Source organism: Dunckerocampus dactyliophorus, chromosome 2 (genome assembly GCF_027744805.1).
Source record: "Dunckerocampus dactyliophorus isolate RoL2022-P2 chromosome 2, RoL_Ddac_1.1, whole genome shotgun sequence".
Taxonomy (NCBI): Eukaryota; Metazoa; Chordata; class Actinopteri; order Syngnathiformes; family Syngnathidae; genus Dunckerocampus; species Dunckerocampus dactyliophorus.
In genome coordinates, this window is record NC_072820.1 from 46171319 (window position 1) to 46186264 (window position 14946).

A 14946-nucleotide genomic window follows, 5' to 3' on the forward strand; every position below is an offset into this window, starting at 1 on the left:
ACCGGTCGTGGAGCTCCGAACAAGCCAATAATTAAGTTAAGGATATGCACATCAGGCATTCATGATTTGTTTTTCCCACCCAGGTTATTGCATTATATTTGTATTGCACTACATAATTGTTCATTATCCTCGTATTGTTTGTTTTGGGTCAAATATAAAACCATATTTTAAAATCGACACAGTTTTACACCACTACAGGATGAAAGAGGCTGCAGCTTCATACTGTATGTAGTACATTACTGAAACCTTTGAAACATTTAACATCCACAGAAGGAATTACACCAGCATTTGATGACACCCTGTGGCTGGTATAAAAGATACTTTTATTATACAGATAGACACAAGTGGACATTTGTTTATGTTCATGGTTGCAGAATGGATACAAGTCTGCATGACATGACATTTTTTGACATTTATCTCTCACCTTCGTCTCGAAGCTCAAGCATTGGAACAAGAAAGGCAAGTTTATTGCCTGACATCAACATAGCAGTAGTCGAAGGTTGCACAATTGCTAAAATTTCCAAACCGGCGGCCAGGCGGCCAGGGTTGTATTGAAACCTGACGTGCCAGTTTGACACATTCTGAAGTGCTGCAGTTTTCATCCTCGTTCTGTGGGGCTTCATGCACAATTTTACCTCATGGGGTAAGGATGATTGTGAGATAGGTGAAAGACCAGCCCAGAATTACAAGGGGGGATCTGGTTAATGATGTCAAGGGAGTTGGGAGCACAGTCACAAAGAAAAGCATTGGTGACACACTTTGCTGTAATGGACTAACATCCTGCAGTGCCTAAAGGCATACTCAAGGTTGGCATGTCTGCAACTGCAAGAAACGTCTGGCCTCCGTGCTTGCCATAAGGGTTTCGCCACTACTAAGTGGAGTAAGTACTAAGTATTCAGTCATGTTATTACCTATTTCACTCAATCGAATACAAATGTATAACACTTATTTAATCTTATTTTTTCTGTCTTTTTAAAAAATATTTTGTCTTACATCACATTAGCTTGGGTGTACTTTTGTCGACTTGTCATCACCAATTCTTCTCTTAACAGGCCTTCTTGCAGCTTTTCCTTCTTTTGAAATAAAGCTTTGATCAGTTGAAGTACGTTTAGTATGATGTCTCATGTGACATCATGTGACAGCGGTACCTTGGTTAATCCATTCCAGAAGGTCTGACTCAAACCAAAACGAACTCTAACCAAGGCAAAGTTTTCCATAGGAAGTAATGTAAATCCAGTTAACTATCACACAAGTTTTACATGCAGAAAATGATGGAAAAATAATTACAATTGACAAATGAATGGACAACTGAACAACTGAACATTTAACATCACTTTTACCGAGTTTTGGTGGGAAAAAACCCCCCACCAAACCATCAATTAACAAAACAACACAAAATAAACACATTATTCTGCTGAAGCCACAATTTGCAAAAACGTAAAAAAATGTATTATACTAAATAGCAGCTTTCTAGAACCAATAAACATGTGCCTTGCCATAACTGGCGGCAGTGACGTCGCAGATATGCGCCGAAGAGGTGCTATGTTTGACTCGGGATGCATCAAACATGCTACAGCAAGTCTGAATGCTTATGTGTTTCTGTTGGAACCAGAAATGAGTGTTATGAATGTAAAATGAGACAGGCAGAAATTCCGAGTGTCCCCCTCGATGCGCTGCCCGATTGATAGACTGTTACGCGGGAACCAGAGTAGATGTGTGTGCACCACAGCCGATGACGGAGACACCCCCCCCGTCACATACCTCTGAAGTGAAGACGGACGATGGTTTCCGTAAAATTCAGAGGTCTTGCACCCTTGTCTGGGTACGGCCCCTCTACCACTCTGATATAAACAACCTAAAATGGTGCCCGCGGCCCACATTGCATTACGCCGTTACGTGAATTGTGATTTCTTCTTGGCCGCGTGATCCAAGATTTTGGCGTAAACAAACCGGACAGTGGACGCTAAACAAGTGGCCAAACCCAAGCCGAGGCAAAATGTTATCAGAGTTAACCGAAGAATCACTGTATTTTGAGGCATTCAAATGTTTAAATGCATATTCAGGAAACAACTCTAGCTGAGCTGCTTCAACTGAACCTGGACTGTTTTGAAGAGGAGGTACGAGGGATTGTGGACAAGGCTGTCAAAGAAATGGGAATGGAGAAAGTCCTCTCAGAGCTTGACTCCACATGGACAGGTCCAGCCTAAACTTCCAACATGAGTTTTTCCATTCTGCCGCCTAGAGCTAACCTTGATTGACCGAGCACACCCATGCCATGCAGGTATGCAATTCCAGTACGAGCCCCACCATCGCACACAGGTCCCCCTGCTGCGCTCAGACGAAGAGCTTATCGAGACACTGGAAGACAACCAAGTCCAGCTGCAGAATCTCATGTCTTCTAAGCACATCGCCCACTTCCTGGATGAAGTGGCGTCTTGGCAGAGCAAGCTGTCTGTTGCCGACTCAGTCATCTCCATTTGGTTTGAGGTGCAACGGACATGGACCCACCTGGAGAGCATCTTTATCGGCTCAGAGGACATTCGCACACAGCTGCCTGAGGTGATTAAAACGTCCCTCCGCATATTGTTTGGATTATTCAATCACAGCTAATCACACATTTCATGTATAAATCTCCTCCCAGCACAGTGTTTCTCCTCGGTTTACAGCTTCGGGCATTAGCACAGCATAGCTAACTGTAATGTGATTGCTCCTCTCCAGTTTTATTCCAGTCACACTAATACAGTGTTCTCCAAAGTGTGGCCCAAGGGCCATTTGCGGCACGTGGCTTGTTTTTTTTTTTATTGGCCTGCGACACATTGCAGAAAAAAAAATTAAACCAAACGAAAAAACAAGCAAAAATGGGCCTAAGACACTCTAATCAAATCAATCACAGTTTTGAAAATAATTAATCATGATTAATCACCATTTGCCACTAAGTGTGAAATATGCAAATTTTTGTTGTATTTTGTGAAGAGAACGATTAATAACGTGACACAATTATATATATAAGTACGTATTAACAGCTACAAAGGACCTGAAAGTTTAAACCAAGCCAAAAGATAGCGCACGTTTAAAAATCTATTTGTCTAACGCTTAGTCTCTTTAATGGCGTTATGAACCATGTTGGGTTGCCTTCAGAAACTTAACGTAACTTGAGTTTAATTCACGTTTTGAGTGTAGATGTATTTTCTGGGATTTCCCACCATACTTAATGCAGCAAATACTACTTCCACAGTGAGAGTTACGTTAGTGAGCGATAATAATATCCACTTACTGTTTTTCTTTGTCTTTCTGTTTATTTAGACCACACAGACACGCATAATTTTTTATTTTTTTTTTTTTTTGAAGTGTCAGTGACTGCATCTGTCATGGTTGTCTAGTGGCAATGAGGATTCCCAGGACGAGAGGAATAGAGACGTGTTTGTGAGCTGGAGATACATACAGCAGTGTGAAAAAGTGTTTGCCCCTTCCTGATTTCTTATTTTTTTGTATGTTTGTCACACTTAAATGTTTCAGATCATCAAACAAATGTAAATATTAGTCAATGACAGCACGACTGAACACAAAGCACAGTTTTTAAAGTAAATGTTTTATAATTAAGGGAGAAAAAACAACTTGGCCCTGTGTGAAAAAGTGATTGCCCCCTAAACCTAATAACTGGTTGGGCCACCCTTAGCAGCAACAACTGCAATCTAGTGTTTGTGATACCTTGCAATGAGTCTCTTACAGCGCTGGGGAGGAATTTTGGCCCACTCATCTTTGCAGAATTGTTGTCATTCAGCCACACTGGAGGATTTTCCAGCATGAAGCGGTTTTTGAAGGTCATGCCACTAGGCCGCTGGGCCACTCCAAAGTCTTCATTTTGTTTTTCTTCAGCCATTCAGAGGTGGACTTGCTGGTGTGTTTTGGATCATTGTCCTGCTACAGAACCCAAGTTGGTTTCAGCTTGGGGTCACCAACAGATGGCCGGACATTCTCCTTCAGGATTTTTTGGTAGACAGCAGAGTTCATGGTTCCATTTATCACAGCAAGTCTTCCAGGTCCTGAAGCAGCAAAAAAGGCCCAGACCATCACACTACCAACACCATATTTTACTGTTGGTAGGATGTGTTTTTCTGCAAGTGCAGCGTTACTTTTACGCCAGATGTAATGGGACACACACCTTCCAAAATGTTCAACTTTTGTCTTGTCAGACAACAGCATTTTCCTAAAGGTCTTGGGGATCATGAAGATGTTTTCTGGCCAAATTGAGGCCAGCCATTTTGTTCAGCAGTGGTTTTCGTCTTGGAACTCTGCCATGCAGGCCATTTTTACCCAGTGTCTTTCTTATGGTGGAGTCATGAACACTGACCTTAACTGAGGCAAGTGAGGCCTGCAGTTCTTTGGATGTTGTCGTGGGGTCTTTTGTGACCTCTTGGATGAGTCGTTGCTGCGCTCTTGGGGTCATTTTGGTTGGCCGACCACTCCTGGGAAGTTTCACCACTGTTCCATGTTTTGGCCATATGGGGAGAGTGGCTCTCACTGTAGTTCGCTGGAGTCCCAAAGCTTTAGAAATGGCTTTATAACCTTTTCCAGACTGGTAGATCTCATTAAATATCAGTTGTGATTTCACAGGAGGGCAATCAGTTTTTCACACTGGGATTTTTTTGCCTTTTTTTTTTTGCCTTTTTAGCATGCTTGATGTGCTTTTTTATACATTACAAAATACTTTAAGAATACCACTTTCATATAATTGGCATCTTTATTTTATAATGTGGGATTAATATATACATCAACAAACATTAACCAAATCGAATCGTATTGTTTATACACTGCATCGAATCGTATCAAACCATTATCGAATCGCATCGTTACCTGCTGTATGTATCTAGATTCAAATCAAATAATCTATCACAAAGAGATTTACATCCCTATTAATTCATGAAATAAATGAGTTACAGCCGCACTATTTTTGACAGTCCTACTTTTTACACAATTAAAAAAGTACATAAAAACACAGAGGCCCCCCGCATGCTTCGATTTTTAGTATGCGGCCCACGCTGGAAAAAGTTTGCACACACCTGCAGTAATACAAACATATACAGCCATGCACGTGCTGCATAGCTGACTGTATTATAGTCGCTACTTGAGAGTTACATGTCACAAACGTTGATGGGGGGAGCATTAGAACGACTCCATATGAGTCCACAAAGTATAAAAAAACATAACATCAATTTTACTAACTTAATATAATGGTAGGGGAAACACTGAAGTTTATAAATGATAGGCCTGAGCCTTACCTTTGCAATATGAATTCAGAGTGATCGTTATGGCTTTTATTTCAGGATCCGTGCTCATTTTGTAGCTGCAATTACGCAACCTTTTAATTTCCCCCATGATGTCAGCAGTGCACCTCCACCCAGATGTTTATTACTGTACCTCTAATTCTCCCTCTCTCATGCGGGAAACTAAATTCCCTCCCTTGTGGAATGGTGTGCAGGACTCGAAGCGCTTCGAAAGGATTGATGCCGATTTCAAAGAGCTGGCTGACGCGATGCATCAAACACCCAACGTAGTGGAGGCCACGAGTCGGCCTGGTCTGTTCAACAAACTGGAGGACATCCAGTGCAGGTGAGGGTTACGTCGGGATGAATATTTCTGTGCAAGGTTTCCACATGAATGCACAAACATGCTCACTCTGTGTGCATTGTGTGTGTCTCTACAGGCTGTCTCTGTGCGAAAAAGCCCTGGCAGAGTATCTGGACACCAAGCGACTAGCCTTCCCTCGATTTTACTTCATCTCTTCCGCAGATCTCTTAGACATCCTGTCTAATGGGACCAACCCACACCAGGTGGCTCCATTAATTTTTGCCCGAAGCGCAGCGATGATTTGTTTACGCGGTTCAGTCTGTTCCAAGTACTAAAAAAAAATAACATACATTAATTTCTGCAAATATTGGAAAAGAATGAAACATCAAACTGAGCCCTATTGGCGTTATGAGCCAATCCCGCATGAATCGCTGCCATAAAAGCATGTGAAAAAGTGAATGTATTTCCACTTGTGGCCAAAAGTTTTTGGGGGTGACTTAACTTCTGTGTTTCAATCATTTACAAAAACATATGAGAAAACATTTGTCTGTATACTGAATTTTTTGTGGAGATCACAAAAATTAAAAAATGAAGCACCACATTTTTCAAAGCAGAAAATTTAAGTCGCTCCCCAAATTGTTGGCCATGACTGTATTCCTGTACTGTATATGCTATAATGCATGGGGTGTACAAAATGCAGCCCGGGGGCCATTTGCTGATTTTTTTTATTGGCCCGTGGCACATTCTAAAAAAAAAAATACACAAAACCACCAAAAACCACCAACAAAAAACACCAACAACAGCAAAAGTTGTAAAAACAGCAGTGATTTTACAAGAATAAAGTCACTATATTAAATAAAAAGTTGTAATCTAATGGGAAAAAGTGGTAATTTTACGAGGATAAACTCGTAATATTGAGGAAAATTAATCTCATTTTAGTTGCATAAAGTTGAAATTGGAGAGAAAATGTTTTTGTTTTTTTTAAGTCATAATAATATGAAAACAAACAAAACAACAAAGTTCAAATTTTTGGAAAAATTTGGTTGCGGTAAAAGTATTACCAGAACAAAATTTACAAGAATAAATACTTGAAAAAAAAAAAAGGAAAAACAGCAGAAACGGAAAAAAAAAAAAAAAGTTGTTTGTTTTACAAGAATAAAGTTAAAATATTAAGAGAAAAAAAGTTGTATTCTGACGAGAAAAAATTCACAATTTTATGAGAAAAAAATGATTATGAGGAAAAGAAAGTCATTTTAGTAGCATATCTTAAATATGAATTTAAAAAATAAATAAAACAAATCGTAATATTAAGAAATAAACAAAACAAAATACATTTGTAATTTGGGGGTATAATAAAAATATCGAAGAGACCCTTGCAGGCAGATGCAAGAGTGTAGAAATGTACAAAACTGCAAACATATAGGTCTATGAAAAAATGCCACACGGTGTCCGTAACAACACGGTTAGAGAACTACAGAAGAGTTGCAAAATTGGTACGGAGCAACAAGGCAGTCCAGGAATACAAGCAACCAAAACCTACCCATAGCAAAGGGCAAAGAAAAAGGAATACTAAAAACTAAAACTAAAACTAGAAAACAAACTAGAAACACTTTGTATTAAAGCTTGTAGCAAGTAAAAAAGGGAAAATGAAAGTGGCATACTAGTGGTGGCATGCAGAGGAATGAGGAATACAGAGGAAATCCCATCACATGATGTCCCTGTTGAGGACGCGGGGCTAATGAATCAGACTGATTGCCGGTTGCATCCACCTGCCTCGTTGTACCGTCTCCCTTGTCACTAGACTTAGCATCCTGCAAAACAAAGCATAAACACGATATGCAACAATAAAGGCATGAAACTTCCTGTAATCAACACTGTCCACTTAAAACTAGGTACGCGCCATCAGGGTTTTATGCCGCCGATTATGATACCGATCATTGGTGGAGCTCTAGCAGGACGTCCAGGTAGCACGTAGGTGGGCTTCAAGTAAGAGCAGCCGGCGAACCCAGTGTCTTCCACCGCTGGTCATCTCGTCTGATCAATTCAATTATTTTTTGGTTAATTAGCTTAGCCTTCTGACTGTCACGCACATATGGGCGAGTGCTGTCCAGCGTTTTGGCTGCGTTGGCTGCCATTTCACGAATGGGCCTCAAAAACTCACCATACCCCGTCAAGTGTTTGTTCTTCAAATGCCGTATTAAACTGAAGCTTTCTAATGTGCCTCCCCCGAGAGACAGTTTTGTGTGTTGGCAGGTAAGTTCCACAAGGCAGACATGTTTGTTTTTGTTGTGGCACGCCTGCGCAGTGTGAAGGAAATAGGCCGCTGCAATAGTACGAGCCACAGGTGATTGGCTTTTGTGATCGCCATTGAAAGGCATTTATCGGCAAATGCAGATCACATGCTGTTTCACGGAAATCGGCTGATACTGAACGGTGGCCGATCAATCGGAGCATCCCGACTTAAAACAAATGAATGCCTCTCTCAAACAGACACCTTCCTTTTTCTATCACAAAATCCCATTTGCTAACCAAAACATCAGCACCTAAACAGACTCAGAGAAGTCTTACTACAGGTAAATGTTGTTGACAAGTTGATCAGAAGATGATCATCAGTCACATATTAGTCATGTGATGTGTGAGTCCATGTTTCCATCTATGAGCTACACGTATTACAGTGGTGGGAAAAGTGTTTGTCCCGTTTCTGATTTCTTATTTTTTCGCATGTTTGTCACAATTAAATGTTTAAGATCTTCAAACAATTTTAAATGTTAGTCAGCGACTATACAACTGACCACAAAATGCAGTTTTTAAATGAAACATTTTATTAGTAAGCGAGAAAAAATGTCCAAACCTACATGGCCCTGTGTGAAAAAGTAATTGTGCCCCGTTAAAACACAACTTAACTGGTATTAATTGAGATCTATCAGTCTGGTAAAGGTTATAATGACATTTCTAAAGCTTTGGGACTCATTCCCCATTATCCACAAATGGTGAAAACATGGAAAAGTTGTGAACCTTCCCAGAAGTGACCCCAAGAGCGCAGCGACGACTCATCCAAGAGGTCACAAAAGTCCCCACAACAACATCCAAAGACCCGCAGGCCTCACTTGCCTCAGTTAAGGTCAGTGTTCATGACTCCACCATAAGAAAGACACTGGGCAAAAATGGCCTGCATGGCAGAGTTCCAAGACCAAAACCACTACTGAACAAAAAGAACATTAAGGCTCGTCTCAATATTGCCAGAAAACATCTTGATGATCCCTAAGACCTTTGGGTAAATATTCTGTGGTCCCACAAGACAAAAGTTGAACTTTTTGGAATGTGTGTAAAAGTAATGCCACATTTCAGAAAAAGAAAATCATACCAACAGTAAAATGTAGTGGTGGTAGTGTGATGGTCTGGGGCTGTTTTGCTGCTTCAGGACGTGGAAGACTTGCTGTGATAAATGGAACCATGGATTCTGCTGTCTACCAAAAAATTCTGAAGAATGTCCAGCTATCTTTTGGTGACCTCAAGCTGAAACCAACTTGGGTTCTGCAGCAGGACAATGATCCAAAACACACCAGCAAGTCCACCTCTGAATGGCTGAAGAACAACAAAATGAAGACTTTGGAGTGACCTAGTCAAAGTCCTGACCTGAATCCTATTGAGATGCTGTGGCATGACCTTAAAAAGGCGCTTCATGCTGGAAAACCCTCCAATGTGGCTGAATGACAACAATTCTGCAAAGATGAGTGGGCCAAAATTCCTCCACAGCGCTGTAAGAGACTCATTGCAAGTTATCACAAACGCTTGATTGCAGTTGTTGCTGCTAAGGGTGGCCCAACCACTTATTAGGTTCACTTTTTCACACAGGGACATGTGGGTTTCGATTTTTTTCTCCCTTAATAATACAAAGTTTCATTTAAAAACAGCATTTTGTGTTCAGTTGTGTTGTCATTGACTAATATTTACATTTGTTTGATGATCGGAAACATTTAAGTGTGACAAACAAGCAAAAAGAATAAGAAATCAGGAACTTTTTTCACACCACTGTATTTGTTCTTGCCGTTTTGATGCATTTGTCCATATCAGGTCTCCTTGTTTTATTTTAAACTGCTCGAACCTCAATTGTAAAAAAAAAACTAAAAAAAAAAACTAAAAAACATCTATAATGTTAGTTAGCAACTTAAGAGGAGCATCCTATTACATACACCTCACAGCATGTTGCACACTGCAAACTACAACTAGTGTAATGGTGTTATTGTTAAATTAAACCATTGTATTTCTCATCTATTTTTGTCATTTTTCTCATCTATTGTATTTTCAATTGATTGCACCTTTTACCCCTGCAGTTTCTCTCAGCCTCCAGCGTCAGTTGTTGTCTATTGTAGCACCTTCAGCGTCCACACTGAGGCAATGTTGCTTATGGTTTTGCAGTTGGCTTTGTCTGTCATCAAGGCAATTCTACTATCAGAAATACATTGCTGTTAAACACAATTTCCCACTAAATCTCTCTAAGAAGAAGCATGCAGTCGAGCATGCCTTCTATTATCAAATGGGACAAAACTGCAATAAAACATTGCCATTCTGTACCTTGAGCCCAAGCTTAACATGTACAAGTATGTGTTTACCCAGGTCCAGAAACATCTGTCTAAGCTCTTCGACAACATGACTAAACTGCAGTTGGAAGCAGATGGGCAGGGGAATCCTCCTAAGACTGGTCTGGGCATGTACAGCAAAGAAGAGGAGTATGTCCCCTTTAATCAGCCCTGTGACTGTTCTGGACAGGTACAATACAATATTAGAATGTTGTTTTCATGTCATATTAAGGCCCGATACATATGTGTACTTTTTATATCATTCTATATGGAAAAACGCCAATTAAAATTCATATACTGTAAATTACACACAACATACACCAATGAGGTGGACTGAGTCATAGCCGCTGTGAGTTTGCATGCCAAAATCCTCCGTTATATACAGTCCTGTTCAAGGTCAGTTGAAAAATTGCTAGAATTTGCATTTTGCACATTTGGATCTTAATGAGCTTTTAAGTAGAGCTACAATATGCAAACGCAAGAAGAGGGAGTGAGACAAAAAACTGTAATTTAAACAAACAAAAAAAAACTGAAATAGGTCGTTTATCACCTGATCAAAAGTTTAAGACCACATGCTATAAAAGCCCAAATATGCTCAAAATGTTCATTTTCTGTCAGGCATTCACACTGTCATGCCCTCCTGATGGCTAAAGCTAAGAAGCATCAAGCATGCACAAACCCATTTTTGAAGTGATGAACAAGAACGGTGGAGCTACTCATTACTGAGTCCTACTGAGAACATGTTTTGTTCTGGTTTGGAGAGTTTTTTGTTGTTTTTTTGAGCGATGGTCTTAAAGTTTTGATCAGCTGATAAACAGCCTATTTCTGTTTAATTGTTGTTTTCAATAAATTACTTTTTTAAAGTGCTTTTTGTCTCACTCCCCCTTCTTGTTTTTGCATATTGTAGCTTTACTTAAAACCTCATTAAGACCCAAATGTGCACAATGCAAATTCTAGCAATTTTTCAACTGGTTTTAAGATTTTGATCAGGAGTGTGTATATACAAATATACACACACAGTATATACCTTTGCTTTTCCCACTTTATCAATATATATATTCAATTATGTTATTTAACTATATATATATAATATAATGTAAGGCCTCCCTTGATAAGAGAGCCTGTCACTATTGCTTATTTTTCTAAATTTTTTTCCTTGTGTGTGTGTTTCTGTTGTGTAAGGTGGAGGTTTGGTTGAACCGGGTTTTGGACACCATGCGCTCCACTGTGCGTCACGAGATGACAGAGGCAGTGACGACCTATGAGGACAAACCTAGAGAACAGTGGGTGTTTGATTATCCAGCTCAGGTAAAAGGACTCATTAGGAGTGTGCGCTCACAACATTAGATACAAGTACATCATCTAATGAGAGCCAATACAAGAGCTGGGTCAAATATAAACCGAACTCAATTTTTGGCTCGCAGCATTTTTTTTTTATTGGCCCTCAGCACATTGTACGGATTGATTATTAGTGTGATATACTGCATTATTAGAGCCATCCGTCCACACCGCTCGTCCTCTCAGGGTACCTCACAAAAGGATACAATTTGCAATAATATAGGGTGAAACAAAACCCCCAAAAAATGAATGGAAAAGTTTATATTCCTGCTTACCCGTCACCCTAATGAGGGCAAGCAGTACTAAAAATGGGTGGATATTTTGCAGCATACAAACAAAATACAACCAGCAATGGTGCAAAAACAATGAGACTGTTTTGGTGCAACAGAAGTGCAAACAGGATTTTATTTTAGGTGTCTGACAAACAGTGACACTATTTTCAACACAATATAGCGGCTGTATTTTCATAGTAATGGAAAAACAAACACATGGAGAGAGTGCATCAGAGACCCATCGTAGGGTTAAATATCGCAATATATCGATATTCCGTCACATGAAACCCATGCCAGCTGACTTTGGCTGAGAGGCGGAGTACACCCTGGACTGGTCGCCAGTCAACTGCATTCACACCTAGGACAATTTAGAGCACAGGTATCAACCTCAAGGCCCACATTTGGCCCGCCATATCGTTTTAGTGGCGCCACATTATATTATTTTAATATTATTTTTGTTACGGCTGGCCACAGCCAAGACTACTGGATCCCAATTGCAGAGAAAAAAATGTATTAACAAAAGCAGACCACACAGTGGAAAAACACAGAAAAACACAAACATGCAAAGTACAAACAAAATGAACCGGACCTTGTTACGGGGGAAAAATACTAACTAAGAACGCTGCCTAGCACGGATAACTAGCAGGGAAAAACTAGAAAAACTACGGGAGCTGCAAAAAAAGGTAGCAGAAAAAAAAAATACTAACTGAAAACACTGCTGAGAACCAAGCAGTAACACAGGCTAAGAATAGTACTCACCACTGCAGGAGAAAGCCTGGCAGGGAACACTGTGTGGTGTATATAAAAACAGTGGACAAAAAGCGACCAGAGAGTAACTAAGCACAAGGAAACTACAATGCTGGGAGGAGCAGGTAGCAGGTAAAGAGCAGGTAACAAAATCTGGCAACGAGTGCAGTCCGCAACAGCAAGGAGGAAGTGGAAGAGCCTGGAGGAGTGTAGTGTGCAGAATGTTACGCATTGTCGGGACATTTTAACACATGCACACTCACACGTGTGCACACACACAGTTTAGTTCCAAATGTGAATACATTTGTAAATAAATTGTTATTTTGATGTAAAACAACCCCTTTTTGTGATGTTTATGTTGTGGTATAGTTGAAATGTATCTTTTCACAAAAAGCGTTTTTTTTTTTCATTTTCTTGTTGGGAGCTGATATTTTCCTGAAACTTACCTATGTTTTACTGCCGATTACTAAAGAATGGAAAAAGGTAGAAAAAAACCATTTTTTTTCTGATGAAAGACGAGTGTCCAATCTTTCTTTTGGTAGGTTCCATGTTTATATCACCATAGAACACAATATTCTGTGTGCCTTGAAAGATCAGTCAAAATCATCTAAAATGTCCGGTACTGAAGGGCTTGTCTTTTGAAAAACGGGACTAAATGAGTTAAATATAATAAGTAATGTATGAATCACAACGGTGTACTTTTTAACCTGCTCAGGTGACTTTGAAGCTGGAGTCTATTCTAGCTTGACTTTGGGTGAGAGGCGAAGTATTATTATTCCCCGGACTAATAACTGTAGGTGTGCCTTGTTCCTCCGCCTAGCACCACAAGTTAAGTGAGGAAAATACAAAAAAGAAATCAATTAGGGGAACAAATACAAACTAAAAGACAGGAAGGAAAAAGAGAATGTGACAGTCCATCCCATTGTCTGTTAGAAACGTCCAGACTCATTTTCTAACTTATGTAAAGACAGTGCAGCTCACTATTTCCATTATGTTTTAATTCTGCCCTAGGACTTGAGTTAATTGTCTGACCCCACTAAAAACAAAAATGAGTTGGCAGAGACTTTACTACGCAATATATTACCATTTTTACTAACAAGAAAACTCCTGCCCTTTACTTTGGCTCATGTTTAATTCAGGAGTGCACGGAATCAACATTTAAATCAGATGACTTCAGATAGTTTTGCATGACAAAACTTAAATGCCATTTTTGAGCCCTGAGATGCATCGTCTCAGACTAAAGCTTGTTTAATTAGTTTGAGTAAAACGATAAAGCAATGTAACACCAAAGCACCTATGAGCTCATCATCATGGGCCATAACAAATTAAAAAGTGGGATGATGAATCAAAGGGCTTGTTCTTGTTTTTGTATTACCAGGACTCAAATGTCTGCTTTGAGTGATTGGTAAAAATGAAATGAAATCCCATGTAGAGTCAAACACATGAACAGGACAGTTGTTATTGAAGCTAAATCCCGAAAAGGATAAGAAGAAGCACACATGGTGGAAATGAAATCAATTAAATAAATCACTTTTATGACGCATACGGCCAGACCTATGTGTCATCTTCAGTTGCTGCGTTTGAAAGACACAGAATAGGTGTGTAATGGTACATTTTACATTATGTATTTATTTAACCAGATACAAGACCCATTGAGATCAGGACCTCTTTTACAAGGGCGACCTGGCCAAGAAAAGCAGCAGCATACATCAGTGAACTAAAGCAGACAAATAACAATAACAAAACACGGAAATATTAACAATTTGAACAATTTTAAAAAAGCGCAGCAGTTATTATTATGGTAACAATTTAGGAACACAGGCACTGTTTGAAGCGTTTCTTCTCCAAGGCCTTCTACCAGTCTGACGTGCCCTGAACATTACCCCAAGGAGGCGTCCAAGAGGCATTTTGATCAGATGCTGAAGCATCTCATCTGGCTCCTCTCAATGCAGTTCTACTCTGAGTTTCTCCTAGATGACAGTGCTTCTCACCTTATCTTTAAGGGAGAGCCCAGCCACACTATGGAGAAAACTCATTTCAGTCACTACCCAAAGTCATGACCGCAGGTGAGGGTAGGAACATAGATCGTCTGGTAAATTGAGAGCTTTGCCTTCGGCTCAGCTCTCTTTTCACCACAGTGAACCATGTAGAGTCCGCATCACTGCAGATGCCGCACCAATTTGCATGTCGATCTCGCGTTCCTCCTTCCCTCACTTGTGGACAAGACCCCAAAGTACTTAAACTCCTCCACTTGAGGCAGGATCTCATCCCCAACCCAGAGATGGCACGCCAACCATGGACTTGGATTTAGAGGTCCCGATTCTCATCCTAACCACTTTACACTCGGCTGTGAACCGATCCAGGTATAGCTGAAGAAACCGGCCAGCAGGACCATATCGTCTGCAAACAGCAGAGTTCCAATCCAGTAGCCACCAAACTGA

General features: G+C 40.1%; 1 protein-coding gene across 4 annotated transcripts in view; it reads left to right on the top strand.

The window, feature by feature from the left end:
- The window catches only part of LOC129173221 (dynein axonemal heavy chain 9-like), a 262968-nt gene that overhangs the window by 58564 nt on the left and 189458 nt on the right, over positions 1-14946 (top strand). For 3 of the 4 annotated variants that reach the window (XR_008567198.1, XM_054763939.1, XM_054763948.1), the window contains exons 25-30: positions 2064-2196; positions 2282-2559; positions 5480-5610; positions 5705-5831; positions 10186-10338; positions 11331-11456. Coding sequence is in view for 2 of the 4 variants with exons in the window: in XM_054763939.1 (XP_054619914.1) it covers positions 2064-2196; positions 2282-2559; positions 5480-5610; positions 5705-5831; positions 10186-10338; positions 11331-11456 (948 nt within the window). In the remaining 2 variants the exon portion in view is untranslated. Of the gene's footprint in view, positions 1-2063; positions 2197-2281; positions 2560-5479; positions 5611-5704; positions 5832-10185; positions 10339-11330; positions 11457-14946 lie in introns of those variants that run through there. The other variant, XM_054763959.1, reaches the window with a different exon arrangement.